At 39.6% G+C, this 20,615-nt stretch overlaps 1 protein-coding gene across 6 annotated transcripts in view; it reads right to left on the bottom strand.

Moving 5' to 3' along the window:
• Positions 1 to 20,615, bottom strand: part of TBL1XR1 (TBL1X/Y related 1) — a 114,231-nt gene that overhangs the window by 11,862 nt on the left and 81,754 nt on the right. For 2 of the 6 annotated variants that reach the window (XM_049802601.1, XM_049802600.1), the window contains 3 exons: positions 5,900 to 6,002; positions 3,556 to 3,701; positions 1,876 to 2,095 (listed from right to left, as the gene is read on the bottom strand). In XM_049802601.1, the coding sequence (XP_049658558.1) occupies positions 1,876 to 2,095; positions 3,556 to 3,701; positions 5,900 to 5,957 (424 nt within the window). In that variant the 5' untranslated portion in view covers positions 5,958 to 6,002. The remainder of the gene's footprint in view (positions 1 to 1,875; positions 2,096 to 3,555; positions 3,702 to 5,899; positions 6,003 to 20,615) is intronic. The other 4 variants (XM_049802603.1, XM_049802602.1, XM_049802605.1 and 1 more) reach the window with 2 other exon arrangements.

Raw genomic sequence — 20,615 nt, 5'->3', positions numbered from 1 at the left:
AATGTGAGAAAACTCTTAGCCCTTCTAAACCTCACCATCCAAATGGATTTAATTTTGAAACTTCAAAACTGAGGCCAAAAGTTAATTTTTGCTATGTTAAAAAAATAAACGCTGATGTTAAAAGCACTCACAGTTTTTCAGGCACAATACTGCATAGTACAATATGTTACTAGTCTATCTTGTGCTTTAAAAATACATTTATGACACATCCATTTTCAAAAAAATCTCTCTTTTCACCAATTGCAGTCAAACAGGTTTTAAATCCACATCTCAGTCACTTCATTTACAAAATGGCTCTAATTAATATAATAACATTTGGTGATATGGTAAACTGATAACAGAGCTTTTTAAACTGCATCAGCAATTACTGTAGAATTGTGGCAATACATAGCTTTCTGCGTGGAAGTGACGTTGAATTCATATTGTTCTGTAAAACATACCGGGGGTAATTCAGCTAACAAAACAGTCTTCTTGGCAGCTACCATCAATCATTTTCTATTATTAAAAATAAATTCACACTGAGTGTAAATGCAGAATATAAAATATCCTGAACAGTTCACCTGCTCTGTATTTATTCACTGTGGTAAAACAAACCATTTCAAACCTATTGCTTAATTTAACATTAAGGGTTTCTGTCACTGTTTGTATGTGTGAGAAAACAGAAGAAGCTATTAGAACATGCATATTTTTAAGAAACAACACCATATAAAACATTGTGTCAATTGAAGAGAATCAATGCCAGTATAATTTGGTGTACCAGCCAGTAGGGGTTGCTGGTATATCACATTTAAGGGTGGCTGAGATCTGAAGTTTATGCTTACTCTAGCAACTTCACAGTTAGCAAGTAAATATTCTTTTGAAATTTTTAAATTAAAGCATCAAAGTAGAGAGCTTATTTGTTTAAGCCAAAGATTATATTTCCAGTTTATTTAACATCTATGATAATGAAAAAAACTAGTAAAATCCAGCTGTAAAATGCAAAACTTGCACACGGCTTGATATGAATATTCTTTCAGAAATGTCTTTTCTTCAGGGGCTTTTACAGCAAGAGCTGTAACTCCTCCCCCGCCCCCCCCAAAAGTGTAATTCAGACTTCCACAACAATATTTTCAAAATCACATTTTAATGCCCAACCCGAACTTTTCTATACTAAAGCTGATCGTAAGGTATGTTCCTTTGACCTGTGACGACAAATAAAACTCACTTGTTTCACCAATCACAACTAAAATGGAACCAATGAATAAGCCAAACCTGTAAGCAGTTGCTTTGAGTAATTCTGAATGGCAAATCATGAAAACTGATCCTGATAAAGGAGACCAACAGCAGAAGATTTGTCTCCCCAGCCATGATGATCTCTGCCTGACAAGGAAGTCTGTCCTACAGAGAGCCGGTTACAGCTCTCCGAGAACTTGTCGAAAGTAGTTTGCAGAGCTTCACAAGCAATGCTCAGTTTTAACCAGCTGCGGATTCACAGACTCCTTTTGTTATTCTTTGTATAGGGGCCAAAGCAAAGGAGAAGCAATATTTAAATAGTTGTCTCTGATTTTTTTTTTTTAAATTATTTTTTTCCCCTCCTCTTTGTGCAAGAGCTTTCAGATGATGGGAAAGGAGCAGTACTGGAAGGGACACCAGTCAATGCAATATTGTGAATTAATGAATTCAGAAGTTTGCATCTCCTCCTGCAATTCCAAATAGCAAACTGGAGACAGTCAAAGGTGAGACACCATCTGTTAAAGTGTCAGCTATGACGAAGGTATCCTCTGTAAGCTGAGGGGTTACTAGTACCTCTACGCATTTATCTCATTGTCTGCTAGCTCGTACTACAACAAGGAAATGACGTTAACGTAGGTTAAGGTCATTTCTGTCTCAACTTACTTGCTATAGTATGTGCTCCATTCTCTTCTCCGTTTGCAGTATTTTCTCCATTTTTTGCTGATCCCTGTTGGTTAGTCGCAGCTGCAGCTGCAGCAGCTGCTGCCTGCTGTTGTGCAAGTTTATCTCTGTAGGCCTGTTGTCTTGTCTGTACCACATCAGGCATTACTGCATCTATCAGTGAGAGAGACTCTATCGGCCTACCATCAAACAAGGTACCATCCTAAATTACAGCAGAGGGAGAAAACAAAAAAAGACAACACCAAGTACAAATTAACATTACGGGCAAAAAATTCCAAGGAAAACTAAAGCAAAAATTTTGATTTAATATAACAACACAGTTTACAAATGGTGCTAGAAGTGATACCTGATCATTGTTGTGGTAAGGATTGGAATTTTAGTCTAAAGTTAAGTGCCCACCATAAATATGCAAAAAAAAGCCACCGCAGGCCTCTGGCAGAGCTTCTGGAATCAAAAGTTATATGCTTTGAGTCTGCTAAATCGTCTGCTAAAGCAAAAAATTCTGTAAGCTATCTATGAATATGATTTCAAACATGAGTGGCTGCAACAAAATCTAATGGTTTGTTTGAAGAGCTGCAAACATTGCAAGTCGGGTCACTGGCTTGTGAAGTTATTCTATCTTATTAGACTAATACTTTCCATAAACATATTATCTGGAGAGTTGACTAGTTTTCTTCCTTTTTTTAAACAGTACTGGCATGCTTTCAAACAACAAGGAAGAATTTTATCCTGAAATGGACAAGACCCAGTTAAAAATACCCTTATACATATGCTAGAGCTTTGTAAGGATCTATTTTTAGGAGCTAGAAGGATTCCTTGCAATAAATATAGTCTCCTTCTTCTATTCCAATCACTTGCTTTATTTTTCTGAGGCTTCCTAAGGGAAAGGATTTGCTTCACTGGGACTACGAAAACTACACATAAACAGCAGAAATAAGGGAGACTGGAAATAGAGCACAATTAGTGAAAAAAATAGTTTCCTTCTATAATATACTGACACATACAAAGGCTGCTAACCTTCCAGGCATAAATGAGAATGGAAATTGAGGGCGAGTATCTGCAGCATCAGGCAGGAAGATACATAGCTTTCTGTACTGCTGGAATAACCATTTAAACATCAAATTTAATAGATCCTGCTCAAGATGAATTAGCCAGCAGAGGCAAAAAGCAAACTGGCATATACCTTCATCCTTCCTGCCACAAACTGAAACCCTCTCTCTATTTGGAAACCTTGCCTTTGGGCTCTCATTACTTCATTATAACGACACATCACCCAAATGAGAGCTGCATAGCGCTCTCCCACCTCCTTAGTGCAAGTCTATGAGAATAAAGATTAAGAGGTTACTTGTCTCAATGATTATCTTATTGCACTTGTCTGGATTTACTACAACATTATATTAGGGTAAAAACTCTACAGACAACGGACCTTTAAGCAATGAGCCAGAACACCATGCCTGGTGTTGTGTGGCTGCACGGGGCAGAACCCCTACCCAGTTATGTCACTCCATTCTGGTTCCACCACTGGAGTCATGGTGAACACCAGCAGTAAGGAATCTGAAGTAAAAGTAAATAAATAGGATACAAGAAAGTTAAGAAAAAATACTAACATTCAAACTTACTGTAAGCAAGGACATAATGCTCCTGCAGGCAAAGCCTCCTTACCTCATTAATACTGACTTCTGCCTCTACATACTGCAGACCTTTCTGGATGATGGAAATCAAAGCAGCTGGTGGCACCAGAGCACCATTTATATTAGACTGGCTGATATGGCTCTCTATACCAAAGGTAAATGCTGAATGGGAAAACCCTAAAGACAAGGCAAAGACATCAGAATGGATTTATAGATAGACAATGCTACTTCCCGTACCACTGTAGGACCTTCTGTTTACAAACCTCGGCAAATTATACAAAGTTACAGCATGCTTATGAACTACAAAAAACCCTCATCAAAACACCTCTGTTGTTTCCCTCGTATGTTTCTAGTTTAAATGTAAAAAAAAGAAAAAAAATGAAGTTTATATATAAACACAGCAATTATTACACACAGTATCATTGGCAAAACATTTGTGCATGAGCAAATATAAAAATATAAAATATACAACTTGCAATAGCATTTACACGTATTTCTATATTCTCAAACTATATATATGTATTGTATCATACACAGTATTTAGTAAAATATGTACCTCCAAGACACCAAGACTCAATTGTTATTTTTACTCACTGATTTGTTACCCATGAAGATGAAATGGATCTTTATGTCGAACAGAATTCACTTCATGGTACAGCGCTGTCATAATTGTGTATGTTTTGGCACTTAGAACTACATCAATATTGTGCACTGATTGAGAAGTGGCAAGCATGTTATGGTGCAGCACTGGTTGGTGCTTGCTATTTATTTTATCACCCTGAAAAGGAGAATTTAACCTAGAGAAAAATAGTTGTTTCAGCAAATTAACTTTACTGTCACGGAATTTTTTCTTAAACTACTTTTTTTTCTGTCAGGTAACTAAAAAGCTGCCTGCAAACTTTCAAATGAAGATAAAGCAATTTCGTAAGTTTGGCTTCTGTGACAAAAGCAATCTGCAACTGGAATAAGAACGCGTAATAGTTTTCAGTAAATTCAGGTGGAACAATGAGTTTCTGCTTTCTTCTGACAAGCAGAGACTGAAAAACTCTGCCATCCACCATTGCTTCTGGTGCTTTTTTTGCCTCAATTTGAGAAGTCCATGAGCAGTGGACATAAACAGTGGGCAGATATTGCATCGGTCAAATGCATTCTGAAGAAGCCTGAAGCCACCCATCAGCAATCACTAAACAAAACTAAGAATCAGTAGATGTTAAAACAGCAAGGTAACACACACGTTAAAGCTGATCCCTTACACTGGCACCTTAAGATTGGAGTTTATTTTTCCCTTAATATGCAGACTTCTTTTATTTATTGCTAAGATCGTATTCACTCCTGCCAGCTGACAATCATCACTTGTTCGTTTACTGGGGCATGCCCCAATTTCCAGTCAAATCTACCTGTTCTAAATGTAGGCTGCTTTAAGCAATCAATATCATAGCTATGAGCAAAAGATAATGTTGTCTCTTACATAGCTTCAAGAACAACCACCACCACAAAACCCCCTACAGCCATATGGCTGCATCTAGAAACTCAAACACGGAACAAAAACTCAAACGGCTAATCCGACTGGGTTTGGGAAGTTTTAAAAATAAACTGTCCGAGGAAACACTTGGAAATCACATGAAAGCATTCTTGCTTGTGTTTTACAGATACAGTCAGTTTGGACAAATATGACAGGGTGGAAGTTTCTTTTCAAGTTTGACAATATTCAACTGCCTTTTGCTCTTATTCCTAAGAAGCAGGAGGCTTTGGCTAGCCTGACGCCAAAGGACAAAATCCTCCAAGAAAGTGTCCTGCAATCAGGGCGGCTTTTGAGAACCCAAGAGTTATTCCTGTAAAAAATCTGTTCATCTGTACTCAGATTCAAATGATACAAGTCATATGGTCACAGTTGCCACTTCTTCCTTTGAAATACAGCAACATCTGCCCTCCCACAGTCTCATTCAGGCAAGGAATTCGGCCACGCAAGACCAGCTCGCGGGAGCACCATCACTCCAAGACAGAACAGGAAAATACAGTATTTTGGTGGTCATTCTTTTTAATTCTTCAAGTAACCCCAAAGAAAGTGGTGCAAAGTGTCATCGTCACCCTGTCGATAAGTGATCTCCAGGAAAATGTGCTTCTGGCAATCAAGTGAGTCCTTAGTTGGTTGACTGCCATCTGAAGACTCCAAATTACTAAACCTGATTAAGTTACAGAAAGTAACTTGGCAGGAACTCATTCTCTTATTGAGAAGAAACACCAAGAAACAGTTCAGACAGAAGCACATGCCTACTGGCAAAATGATTAAATGAGTCTGTGTTTGCTAAAGCCAGTTGCAGATGAATGCCAAATAAACTATGCATTGTTTAACAACCAGAATTGTAAAAACTCACCTGACTCTTGCAAGTATCTATATACCAGGAAGTTAACCTCATCACTGCTTATACTCATCTTTATTCCCAGTTAAACCATGAGGTCACAACAAAGGACACAACCCTGAAAATAAAAAAGTAGGTCAATTAAATATTTTTAGTAACTAATACGTATTTCTCAACAAATGATATATTTATAAAGTAACTAGCTCCCTGGCAGCATAGACAATGGTTTTATTTTATAATGCAAATAAGTCTACTGCAGTCATTAAAAAGTCATTTGTGTGTCCACAACATAAAGGTCAGTAAATTAAATATTGAAGGGCCAGATTCTCAAATGATACAAATTGGTATGGACTGGGGAGCTATGACACTTAATACCAGTACTAGAAAGGCCTCATTTCACAGGTTTTTAAAAAATAATCAAGTGAGTTTCATCTAAGCCATATTATTGCTATGGAATACATTTTTCAAAATGTGGATTTCTCCAGCCTGGCTAACAAAGACGGAGAACTTGGTTTCACGTTGGTATCCAGGCAAGTTCTCACTTTCACTTTCTAATCTACTTCAATTTTCAGGTACTCCTGCTATAGTAAAAAGGTGCGATATGGGCTACAACACTGTATCTGTTCAAGGAAAGCCCAGGTATTTCAACTAAAAATTAGAAAACATCTCAGCCACACACTTATGCTTTGCAAAAGGAATCCTTGAAATTAGAGACAAACTTTAAACAGACCATTTTTAGTAATATTTCTCTAGGCTTTCAATCAATGCTTTAAAAATATTGATGGATACATACACACAATTTTCCCTTGATTTTATTAATAGTATATATTTAGCAAGAAAAATAATGTATCAGACTATATATACACTTTTGATGAAAAACTTTGAAAACATGAAGCAACAAGAGTCTTTAAAACACGAAGATGAAGAGACAGAATACAGTATTTTTTTCTAACTTTGAGCCTCATTTTTGAGAGCAATCTCATGACTTCTGAATGTTTGAAAATCCTGATCCTTCCACGACATCTAATAAAAAAGTAAAAACATCAGCTTCCAGAACATAGTATGAAATAAGGTCCATCTCCTGTTCCTAGTATCCACCCAGCACTTTTTATCAGCAGACCTTGAAGGTTTTTACCCAGTCGCCCACCACCATCGTTTTCTTCTACAGAACTGGAGTCTGAGAAGGTAAGTGACTTTCCTACTGTTATTTGACAAAGTTTGACCTGGATTTGATGTAAAAAAAAAAAAAAGACTAGAGAACAAGTTTTCTTGTATTGTTCAAAATAAAAATGTCTTGCTACACGGCTACATGGTCAGGTCATTTGTCACTATTGCTCAAAGTGGGAAAGAGGTGACCACAGCAGTAAGTAACAACTACAAGGTTACAATCAGCCTTATAAGGCTGCCATACATATTCTCTTCAGTCATCTTTTCCTAGCAAGATTTCTCAAAGAAACAGGAGAAAATGACCACACTCTCTTCCTTATCATCTAACTTTTGAATTTTACCAGTCAAACTGCAACCAAATTTGACAGTGGGAAGAGCTCTCCAAGATGTAACTTTCCTACAAGTCCCATAATGGTTTAGCGGGCATGGTGGTGTTGGGTTGATGGTTGGACTCGATGATCTTTAAGGTCTTTTCCAACCTAAACGATTCTATGCTTCTATAATGTTGAAGAGGAAAGACCCAATTAAACTCCTCAAGAAGACGAGAGGCTACAGGATAAACTCGGACATCAAAAGGAGCGCGTTTGCCTAAAACCACGCATGAACCCTGGCGAGTCGATGAGCACATGGACACCCCCAAACCCACCGCAGCTAACAGCCGGGGGTAGGAGAGAGGGCAGCACACACTGCCCACTCCATTTGGAGAGGGCACAGGAAAAATGACACAGTCCAAGAGCTGTGCAAGGAGGGCTCAGACCCAGCTGGGACCAGTGGGACCCCAGTGGGAGAGCCAGGGTTATCCTGCATGGGAAATGGGGGGATGTCTACAATGCTGGACACGTCCACAGAAGCCAGATCTTGTGCTTATGGAGTAGCTCGAGCATACTGTGCTGCCCAAGGCGAGGAGATGGGTTTAGTTTCTTATGGACATAAATAAAAATGCAGAGCTACTTAAATCCTTCTCACTTCTAAAGCAAAAAATAATTGCTCCAGTACAGTAACTGCTAGCCAGTACAACGCAATTCATAAAAAAAGGTACATTGATACTCACCCTACCCTACCCACCCACAGCCTCCAGTGATGCCTGACATACAAGGCGTACCTGCCAAATTACAATATACTTTAAGGGCTCATTTATTGAGCAGTGTGTGAAATGAATGTCATTTTTAGCCACTTCATGCATTAGCAACCAATTCTACCATGTGCAGGACCAAACGCTAATTTTATTCAGCTATGTTTTGTTGGTGCAAATCATCTTTATTTAAGACTCCTTGTTACAGAGGAGTTCTGTAGCAAGAGGAACAATATTCTTCTTCAGTAAAAAAGGTAATTAAATTTGAAAAGACTAATAAAGAAGCCTTTTTACATTACATACACACACAAACATGGGTCTGTTTCTGATTTTTAAAATCTTGCTGCATCATCCGAAAAGATAGATCAAAATGCAGAAATCAGATGAAAGTGCTATTTGCTACATAGGGAAGACCTGCATTATTAATATAAAGAGGGCTCCCCACTCAAAGCAGAATTGTGGAGATGTCACATAAATTCACCTGTTATGTAGCTGGATAGCTCAAGAAAAAAAGCTAACGCTTCGCTTGTCTGTCAAAAGTGTTATTCACCCTGCCCAAGTCAAATGAGTATCATTTTTCAAGGCTGGTTCAAAGTGTTTTCCACAACATGCTTTGCTAAGGCAAGGAGCACTGCCACATGCTGTCCTGCCCGGCTATCAAGCGGTGGCAGTGCAACACTGGCTTCTGTACAGTAACGACTAGAAAAACACAGAAATGTGTTCCATAAATACACGGTTTGCCTGATGAGGACGTGAAATTGAAAAGGGTGCAAAAGATTCCACTTTTTTACCGAGATATTGCTTTATCCATTTTTTCGGGGCTTATTTAAATTTTCTGAAAACTCATTTCTGTACGTATTTACCCCCCATCACGGGCCCAGTTGCTCAGCCAGTGCCCCGGAGACAACCGTCACCCCCGGCTATCACGCAGCCAAGGCAAGTGAGGAATTGTGAGAAGAACGAGCAACACCGAACCACCTTCCTTCCCATACCAGAAGCGGACTATCACAATAAAGAGAAAATACAGCAGAAGTACAGATAGGAGAGGATTCAATAGTTAGTGCCCTTTGACAAATTTGGAAATTGATACCGGGCTTATGCTGCCAACACTCGAAACGAGGGGCAAAGCCAAACATTCCCCAGCAACGGGCTCTGCAGCGTGGCCACCTCCAGCCTTGGGAGCAGACTTTGGAGACAGCTCGGACCTGCGTGAATCCCCATTGCACGTGATGGAGAAGCTGCTGCTGTCTCCGGCCGTGGGGACCATCCTGCCTCCCTCCTCCTCGCTCATAGCTTCCCAGGAAGTAACCAGCAGGAATGACCCGAGACAGCGGCAGATGATGGTGAAAAGGAGCAGAAGGTAAGGACGGAGAGGGGACCCACTGACCACGAAGCCACCGACCACGTTGCTCTCAGCGTTCAACACGCACGGCCGCTCCCTCACTTCGTGCTGAAGTTACAACTTGCTGAGGATGTCTGCCAAAGAAAAGCAGTAATGGGAAAGAAAATAAACCTGCTAACCTACGAACCATGTGAACTCCATTTTCCCTAATGCCACAACACGGCCCCAGGGCTTGTTTGTGAGGTGACGGAGAAGATTTCTTACAAGCGGCGTCACGTAAATGGAAACACAAATAGAGGAGGAAAGGCTGAAAAGAAGAAAATTAGAGGAGGGGAAAAAAAAAAAAAAGTAATTTATCTTCATGTATGCACCCACGCATGTACACGCATACCCCATTCACTAACAAATCTACTTCATTAATGCTGGTTTATTTCCCCCAAATCCACTATTTCCACGTGCAATTGACGATTCACTTTGGGCACTTAATAGATATTAATATCGCTCTTAATTTTAGATACAGCAATTAAATAACCAAAAATACACAGAAAAATGAGCCAAAAATAAGTAGAAGTGACACATAATTCCTACCAGTCTTAGATTTCTAGCCTAATTCGCAAAGGGCCCATTAAAAATATCTCAAGATATTTGCACCTGTACGTCCCAAATCCATTCTGAAAATGTAACAAGATCCTTGAGGCCCTTTCTTCCAGCCCTCATAAAAATCCCGAGTCTTCCTTGAAACTTTCTGTGGATTTACAGGAAATATGGCAAAGTACGATGCACCCACACTACTGTTTTATCTCCAAGTGTGCTTTTAAAGGAAATCACTCCCACTTGCCTCTACTTTTGTTTTGCACCTTGGAGCAGTTGCAGTGCATGTGAAGTAGATTGCTTACCAGTAAAACTAGGATTAAATAATATATATAAAAAAATAAATAAATAATCACACAACACAACCCCCTCCCAAACAACAAAAACCAACAGGTTAAAAAAAGGATGTGCACAAAGGCTTACGAACCATGCCCAAATTGCTCACTGGTTTCCAGTCCCTGGGACCACACCAGGATTGATATTCACTGCTCAAAACAAAGTCCACTTCAGCATGCCTCTTCTCAGGCTCTCAACCCACACGTGCCCCTGCGATGCTCGGCAATGCCGTAGTGCCAACGAAACTGTATTACAGCGTAGGTAACCTGTCACCCTGTTCTCCCTCGATCCTCCAAACCCACTGAGCCAGAGCCACTGGTTATCCGTAGGATCCACTTCTTGGAGGACGGGCCTGTGGTTTAGAACACCACTGTTCAGTTAGAATCAGCATAGTATCAAGACATCCCAGGTAATTTTTAATTTCACTGCAGACAGTCCCCGAACTCCCAAAATTTATCAGGCGTAAAATGTATCAGCCATAAAATAGAAGTCAACTGTCCATACAGATGCTGGCCTCGAGATCTTCTCAAGAACTAGATGTGCCGCAGGTCAGGAACTGACAAGACACATGTCTGTGCTTTAGACATACCGACCCACTCGCTCCAACTCTGAACTCATGTCAGAAATCACACAAAAAGTAATTTGGAAACTGCTTTTTTCAAAGGAAACGAGGTTTCTTCTCCCAGAGCCAACACGCCAACTCCGACTTAGCTCCCACGTAGCAAAAATGTGCCTGTATTTCTGTAACATGCCTACCGTAACTCAGACACACCAGCACGCGAGGTATCACACGGGCTTCTCCCACCCCTTGAGGACAATTCACACACTTTCATACTTCAGGTAAAATTTACAAAGAAAACCCGTTATAACGAGATCAAGTTCCACTATCACAAACACCAGATCTGCAGGCTAATGGTGCCCAACAGTACAAATCTGATTGTATTTCTGACAAATTATTATTCTACTCTGCATGTTTATGCTAGCTTTGCACTCTTCTTCCAGGTTCATGCCAAATGCTAGAGAACAGATGCAGCCCGATATGGCCCCTGGCCTAATAGTTTTTTGGGGTTTTTTGTTTTTTGTTTTTTTTTTTTTTTTTTTTTTTAAACAAACCTGAACTGGCAGAGAAAGTTTACACATCAGATTAGTACTTTGTATCTCTTAATCACAGCTTTATAACGTATAGTAGATTTACTACAGTTAGATTTAGCGTATCATCAAACAACAGCCTAAGAAAGTAATATTTCTGCAGTTTTAGGTGGGCTCTAACACATCCTAATTAGGTAGGATAACAGAAAAACCTGGCAGGCTGCTGTGAATAATAATTCCCCCAAACATACCACTCATTAGTTTGATACCAAATATGATATGTTAAAGGGAACAGCTAATGCTCTGGGTAGCTCTGAAAAATGTTTAATGTTCACATCTAAACAGACTGTTACATTTATCCATGGAAAACAGAAGTCTGGCTACAGAAACAATAAATCTCCTACGACAGAAATACTGTCACTAGTCCTTTTATTTTTTCCTCTTTCACAAGAAATATGGACAAATATTTTGCCAGCACGTGTGCACATAGACAGCGATACCATTTTTTTATATTGCTGCTTAAGAATCTTTTTTTATTTAATGACCATGATGGTTTTCAAAAAAAAAAAAAAAAAAAAAAAAAAAAGCAAATTATATGACCCAACTTGGGAATGCGTAGTTTTTTTAAGTCCACCTAAAAACCCTAAAGGTGCATACCCCAAAACCCTAAAGGTGCATGCAAGTCCTTTGGAAAGTTTTATTACAATTCTGGTTTACGTCTCTATTACCTCTCTCAAAAATGAAGTCCTGTGTGTGATACACAATTCCTCTTCACTAAGTTTTGCAGCTGACACTAGGAGTCCCTCAGCCTGGCAAACCTACCTGCTGAACTTGGCAGCTATGGGATGGCTGTCCCGGTGGCTCAGGGGACAGACGATACCCCACAGCCCAGGAAAGTGCCAACACACTGAACTCCACCGCTTCTCCAACTGCACCCCGGTCCATTAAGATAGCGAGGCACCAATGCCACCAAGTCTGCTTTATCACCTCAGAGGTGCTGAACGAAGTGGAAAGGGTGCTATTTAAATCCAACCACTCAGACCAGCCAAACTCCTGGATTTGCGAGGTTTCAGCAGGACCTCATTCAGATACCAAATCTGCCCCGCAAGTAGCTTGCAGAACTGGAGTTTTAATCCCGGGCTCCACAAAACGCTGTTGCTGGTGGCTGCTGTTCTACCAAAGCGTTCTCCAACGGCATAGTGGATCCACCCCAAACGGCTGCTGAACTCAGTAAACCTACATCCAAAGAAGAGTTGTGTACAGTCCTTCAGAAACGGTTTATAAAGGAAAACTCATAAAATAAATTAGTGGTTCCTGTATGTCAAGCACGCAGTGTGCGACCAACGTTGTGTGTCCTTCTGTGTAAGAATTTATTAGACATCAATTTCAATCAAAATGAACATTTTCTCACACTTTAAAATAAGAAAAAAAGTTGAGTTTTCTTAAACTGTATCAACTAATTGCTCTAAAGACTCCTATTTGCTCTTTCACATATTCACTTGAGAGATGGGGTCCAATATTATATTGGGCATAATACAAATGAGCCCTTATTAAAGTTCTCTTACTATCTGACAATCTGCAATTAGGAATTCTTTCTAACCTTCTGAATTTAAAGGCAAATGTTTTTTAAATTAAATGCATAAGCTTTGTTGTAATATATTTCAAAATGAAAGTTATCTCATTTTCTGCATTTTTACCTGTGTCTCTGAATTGCTATTATTTAAATGTGCCCTTTTTTTTAAGATTCAATAATCTATGTCAAATGTGAACTTGCATAAAAAATTATCTGTAATTCTACCTAATGAACCTTCTTACTGATTTCCCATATGATCAAGCTTTGCTAGTTTTCCTTCTAGCAATTTAAAACAAGAGACGCTTCTCATGTTCATCTTTTACCTCTACTGTCTCGCTTTTAATCTCAAGAATACAGCTTCATTTCCGAATACTAAAAAAATAATTTTTACTTCCCTCATCTGAATTGTTTTCCTTAGCTCAGGCGATAAATATTTGTATTCTGTACTTCAGCTTTAGTGACCTAATTTATGGCAACAGTCTCTATCTTTCCGTGCCAATTTGAGAGTATGAAGCATAGAAGATGACAAAGCCAGTTTGAAATTTTCTGAAGAAATAGAATTACAACCCTGAAAGGGGGAAAAAAAAAAAAGAAAAGAAAAAAAAGAAAAAATAGCAAAACACAAAGCCACCCAGAACCCTAGCTAAAAATAAGTTACTGTCTACTTATCTAAGTACTCAAGTCCCCAGAAACGCCAAGCACAGTCCTGAGTACTATTACAAAATAAGCTGCAGATGAAGCCCATTTGCTGGTTTTGCCTAGAGCAAAGTAGTATTTAATTACTGAACTATGAATCTCCTCCCCAAAGTCATATGCTGCGTGACCCAGGAGACTGGGATTCCGGATGTTACAGCAGAGAGACATGCGACGGTATGTATATTCAGTATCATATTTCCAGGGCTATGGCTACAAATCTGCAAACTTCTATGCTTTCTAGAGTTAAAAATACATCTTCTTCGACAGCTATAGGGCATCTTGCAGCGATTCTTGGCAGCCATATTTTGTAAATCCCTAGACTGACTAAAGAAACAGGGATGTTTCTGGTATTGACACTTTATTCAATGCTCTTTAGGTTCTTAAACCTCTTTTTTCCCCTTGTTTACAGTGCTACACAAGAAGAAACTATGTGTTTGGGGGGGATTTTTCTCCTTATTTCCGATATCAGAATAGCAAAAAGGTATTATGTATTAGTATTTTCAAGACTTTTCAAATGTTTGGGGAACAATGAAAATAGACATCTCTTTCCAGGCACAACTTTTCTACATGATAATTAGCACCTTGTTGAAATGGAAGTAGTTCTGATACATCTTTCTTCAGGAGCAAATATGCTATTCCTTCAAAACTTAAAAGCCAAACCCAGCTGCTCAGAACACGCACCCATATGCCAGTAAAACCACCAGCAGAAAGTCCTGCCTCAATTTTGACTCCTTCATGAAAGCCATCCCTTCCTGACTCCCCACAAGATCCCAAGCCCAAACATCTCCTCTGGCTCCGCTGAAGGTGGCCAAGGAGAGGGCTTTTAATCACAGAGCTCAAGTCCACTGATGCAGGCAAACCAGGATTAAATGAAAACTGTCCAGAAGTAGTAGTTAAAAAGTTAAATCACCATCCTCTTTCAATACTTAAATAATTTTCAGAGCACACCAGGAAATATAACCGAACATTACGAAATTCTCCTTGATCAAACACCTAAATCCAGACCAAAGGAATTTTTCAGAAAGGAAGAACCTGTGGCTTGATGGGATGACCTTCAGGGTCAGGCTGTCCTACCTGCACACAAGTGGGGCAGATGTCTACGGCAACAAAACTGGAAATGTGGCATTTCTAAAACTGACAAGAAACAGATAGCTTCTGACTGATGACCGGAATTGGCACATTTACCTGGGGAAGCAATGGTATAGGTTTGGCCAGTATGGATTACTTCACAATGACCTAAGTCCACCTTCTAGGCTCTGTACGCTAAATGTATCTGACTCTGTAATGCAGAGCAAAGTATCAGCCAATTGCTTGTCATTACCTCAGGGAGAGACATCTGTCCCCCGAAAGGGAAAATTTTCTTATTGGAGGGGCCATCACGGGAACAGTGGTAACATCAAGCAAGCTGTAGAGCTTCCATTCATAGGCCATTAGAAGGACGTCGCTTTAGACAGAGCTACAATCCTTCAGGAATACGTAATTTAAATAAATTAAGACTTTTGCAGTCAAACTTATAGACTCTGTCTCAAGAAGGCTTTGTAAAATTGTTAAATGGCTTTACTAAGTGCTAAAATAACAGCCTACTAATATTCTCTGGATCTAGACACAGAACAGCAGTAGGTTGCTGGAATCAAGTGCAAGAAAGATGAAAACTGGAAGAGCATTATCTGTTACATCGTTTAAAATCCCATGCAATATACCTCTTCAGCATGCACCCAGTCTTAAGCATGCAACTATACAACTGCTAATCTCCTCTGCTGCATTAAAGCCTTAGCAAAAAATTAATTATGGATGAATGTGGGAGCACACCCATTAATCCTTGCTTGGATCAAACTGTGTAAAAATTTCAGAGAAAATAACTGATCGAGAAGAGCTCTTGAGTCGGTCAAAATGAGCCCCATCGAGAGCTTCTGCTGAGACTAAGGTAAGGGAGGGGGCAACATCCAAGAAACGTCTTCTATTTGTGACCACGCTCCATTGAAAATAAGCACAAGTACTATGGTTCAAGCTTTTTGATCAAGAACGTGTAGAAATTACAATTAAACGGAGTTAAAAGATCTCCATACTGTGCTAAGTTTTTGCTCTCAGCCGATTTATTCTCCTTTTCACTGCTGGAAAACCCACCAAATAACGTTGCCTGTAAGTCTGATCAAGAACATTTCATTTTTTCCAATACGTTGTTCCTGATGTTCCCACAATAGATCATTCAGGGCTCTAAGGGACTGTGTCAATTGAATTGAATGATGTGGTCGCCTGCTGGTACACAAATGCAAAGGCAAAGCTGAGGGGGTTTATTTTCAAAACAGGAGACATTGATCCTGCGACAATGTTCCATTACCCTGACTTTATTTCTATTAGAGACAGTGATTACATCTACATCAATCGCTTGAGCTGATGGATATTGGTGCACTAACAGTGACACAGTTTTTCACTATGCTGCTGATGCTGACCTGCATACTGATGGCTTACAAAAAAAGATTCATTCTGAGCTTGGACTAATGCTACTTATTTGTCAATGAAAAACTACTGGACTTTGGGCGGACTTTCGTAATTAGTCGGTTTTCAACTGTCTGTGGTTTTGGTGGGGTTTTTTGTGTGTTCTGGAAATCTTGTTGTGGAACGGTGATTAGTGAGCATGTAGCCTGGCACGGATTCTATTTGTTATGATTAATATATTTATATTGCTACCTGATGGTAATAAAACAGCATATGCAGTTCTTAAAAGCATCTGTGGAAAGGTATCTCTGTACTCCTACAATAGCATCCCTATCTTGAGTGGGGATTTTTTCATACAGTTGCAGGGACTCCCCTTCCATTTCCTAGTACCGTCACCCTTTTACAGTTCCTAACCGCTGTACTTGCTCTCCTTCCCCAAGCTGGTGATCCATCTTCTGGCTTTCGTCCCTTGACCTGACATACGATCCTGAGCCTGTGGTCACACATTTGCCCTGGTTTTCACCTCTCCACCACGCACTGCCTACATGTGCTCTGCACTCCTGAATTCATCTCTGCAACTGCTTTCAAGAGCACTGACTTTATCTGTACTTCCTTCAAGCATTTCTTTTCCTACGTTCTTCTTTCACTACTTTTCCATTACAACACAGGAATTACTAACATTTTGCACAAATAAACTCTGGTGGTTGAAAAAAATTCAATTCATCTTCAACAGCAGCGATTCCTATTCTGAATGAGCCCTGTTCATTCTATTTGTTCTTGTTTGTTTAGCCTTGTGCCGAGTCACGTCCTGAAGAGCCTGCAGGAGAAAGGCCTTTGTCTCTTTGTGTGACTCGCTTCAGTGTATTTACCGCAGTGGTAAACCCTCATTCTTGATTAGGAAGGGTTTTTTTTAATGCTGCCATAACAACATAACAAATTGAGGTGATTTGGAGTTATACCTACACAGAGTAACAAAGCACAGCAGAAATCAGAGTCAGCAGCACCTGATCAAGTGCAGAAACGGGGACAACAGCACGCCTGCCAGAGACAACCAGCATCTTCTCCCAGTACCCTTCTGCACCATGCTGCTGCCATCGACAGCTCATGTTAGCGTAAGGTTGGGCACCTCCTTGCTGAAGTCCATCCCATACTGCACATCTGCAGTTTTTCCATAACCAAAAGTAAAACAAAAAGACGCCAAGTCTTCCTCTGTGGTGTGCCCTGGTACTCGCAACAGCCCTTGCCTTGGAGATCCGAGAGCATTCGGCTATACAGCGATGAATTTTGCTAGAGTCCTGAAGCACTCGTCGGAGGCCACCACTGCCTCATGGGTTTGGATTGGGTCTTTTCTGTGAAATGCTAGGTTTTTATGTTTTATTAAGGTAGCTATCATTACTCAGGTAATTATAGTTTGGGGATAACAAACATTTTTTCTGAAATTCCTTTGCGAGTGCATGAAAGCTGCCAATTTTTTCCTGAGGCAGATGTTTTGTTGAATACTAACAGCTCCAAGTCCACTGTTTCTGAAAAATGAAGGATGAAACTTAAAACCCCTGTAAGAAAATACCATAGTAGGATGAAAAAAGGGAAAAAACCCCTAACAATCTCACAGGACACAGAGAAGATCCTTCAGTTACAAGTTATTGCAATTTCAACTCAGGAAAATATAAACTGTTAACAAGGAAAGATCATCTCCAGTTTTAGTGGCCATTAATCAAGAGCAACTACATCAGAACCTGCTACTTACTGACGAGAAGGCCAGATTTATTTATTTATTTAAATTGGGATGAAGAAAAAGCAAACAGTGCCCTTTGGATAGGGAAAACAATGAATTAATTACACTAAGAATGCAGGGGGTTGTTGTGCTTGGTTTGGTTTTTTTGGTTGTTATGTTTGGTGTTTTGTTTTGGTTTTTTTTTAATAAAAAGACCTGACGACTTCTGACTACTTGGGACAAGGCCAATATTACTCATGAGTTGTGGACTGATGTCAAACAGGTTGACTGGTACTTAGAAACGTTAATAGTGGAAATACACTTAGCTTTAGACATGTTTTTCTCTATTAACCCAGATATTCAACATATTGAGAATCTAACTGCAGTTGGACAGCAGAATTCTGTATTGAAAATATGTGCTAACATTCATCATATTTAGTGTTCAAAGCTCTCTACAGCCATGAAACATATCCTAAAGCCTAGAATAAATTAAATGTAAACTGACAAGTTCTTTCTAGCCCCAAGATGTTCACCTAAAAGATTTAAAGATGTGTAACTCATGATTGACTGCAGCATTATGCATGAATGGAGAGTTTTAAAGAAGGCTTAAGAAAGTTTACCCTCAGATTAAAAACTCAACTCTTTCCTTTACCCAAGCATTTTCACATGCAGCCCTTTTTACTAAAGCAGCCTGAAATGAGCCTGTGGGAATCTGCAGGTAAATAACGATTATCAGTTCAAGACCTTAAAAAACCAAAAAACCCCACCTTTCATAAAACCAAAAATAATAGGTAACATGCTTCTGCAATTGGTCATATGAACATAAAAAAAGAACGGCGTGTGAATCTACATTAGATATATCTACTCCCACACTCCTCCACTACCCCTGCCTTATTAGATTGCTAATCTGCAAAACAAGACATCCTTTCCTCATAACCGCTCCACCAATACCACCTACAACAACACTTTCTTTTGTTCCCAAATAAAACCAAATGCAACAACAGTATTAAAAAGTGCAAACCACAGCTATGAGTCTTTAAAAGCTGTCTTAGGAATGTAGCACATTTTTGGTCCAGAATAATCAAATTGCAGTGTCTGAGCTTAAAGGACAGAAATCAGTTACCAATGCAAACAAGATCAAGTGCAAAAGGGCTGTATGAAACCATCTTCACCTAGGCTTTTTTTTTTTTTCTAATTAAGGACTAATTAGCAGGGCAAACTGATTAAATCAGAGGATTCTTCAGAAAAGAGAGATGTACTAATTAAAATGAATCTAATGCTTACACATTTATTTTAGAAAAAGGACCACTGAAGTGGATCAGAAACCAACTGTACTTACTTCAGCACCTCAAGATTTAACTTCAGGTGGACTTTGAAATTAGGTAGCTAAATTTTCCAGAAGCACCTAAATCACTTAGAAGCCTTATCGGAATTGCCTTCTAATGAAGAACAGGACATGAAGTACTTGCCTTTTCTGGGTACTTCCTAAGACCAAGTTGATGCGTGTCTCAAAAGCCATGAAATAAATGAAGAAACACTGTCTGACAAACATTTTTGGTATTCAGAGTCAAAGCTCCCCTCATCTGTTAAATTTAAATCGAGTATTAGAGTAAAAGTATAATATCCATGATCTTAGCCCTAAGGAGACTGGGCACAGCCACTCATGAACAGGACCGACTGCAGGCGCAGACAGCACGCAATGATTCATTTGGCTTAGGCTGTGACACAGCACCATCAACGTACTTGTCCTATTTTCTATTTACAACCTAAAATAACAAAAACGTGAGACCAACACAAATTGTCATTTCTTCTTTCCCTGCACTATATACCAATCTGCAATACAGATGCAATCTATTAAGAACTAATAGAGAAATAAAGCAACAGCAATCCAAGGAACATCTCAGAGATGCTGCACCAGCCAAGGCAGCTGGGCTGGAAACGGCAGGTTATAAAGGCTGTTGGCGTAGGTCGTGAGGGAACAGTACTGCTTTACTTTGACTGAAATAAAAGATTGGGCGTTCCTGAGCCACCATTCTGCCATCGGTGGTCTCTCGTGGCTGTCACTGCCTCCACCACACACGGTCTAGGAGGCAGCGAGGCAATAACGTGACTTGTGTAGCCCATGCCCCCCCAGCTCCCACTGTGGGACTGGACACTCAACTACACAAGAAGTTGAGCTGCAGACACAAGACCCTTGCTGGGACACAGGTAGCTCCAACAAAAACACCTCACTCCCCAGTAACCCTGTGACAAGGGACAGATTGTTTTCCAAACCTGCAAGCACCTCTTTCCTTAATTTATATAATTTTCAGTTTCTGCTACAATAACCACCTTCAAGGCAGACATTCAATCTCCACATCTCTACATCCTACTCTGTACCACGTCTCAAAGTTTGACTGTGTAAGTTGTCATGAGCAAAAACTATACTGTCTAGGCTTTAGTGCTATGTATTTTGGCAGAGAATGTTTCCATCTATATTAGCTATACCAGAATTTCCATAAGAAATAGTATTGATTTTTCCCTTCAAGTATATGCATTTAATGAAAAACTCAGTCATGCCTCCAAAGGTTGTCTAGACATTAAGTTGGTCCCCCTTCCTGCCTTCAGCATCTGCTTATTTTTTTCTCTAAATGAAGCTGTATCAAGGGTCTTTTGTCAGAATATTAAGAATAGCATATATGCTGAGGTGATATGCCTATAATACATAGAAAAGAC

The sequence above is a fragment of the Accipiter gentilis genome, chromosome 6 (assembly GCF_929443795.1).
Source record: "Accipiter gentilis chromosome 6, bAccGen1.1, whole genome shotgun sequence".
NCBI lineage: Eukaryota > Metazoa > Chordata > Aves > Accipitriformes > Accipitridae > Astur > Astur gentilis.
Note: the sequence above shows the minus strand (reverse complement) of the source record. Positions and strands in the feature narration are given on the sequence as shown.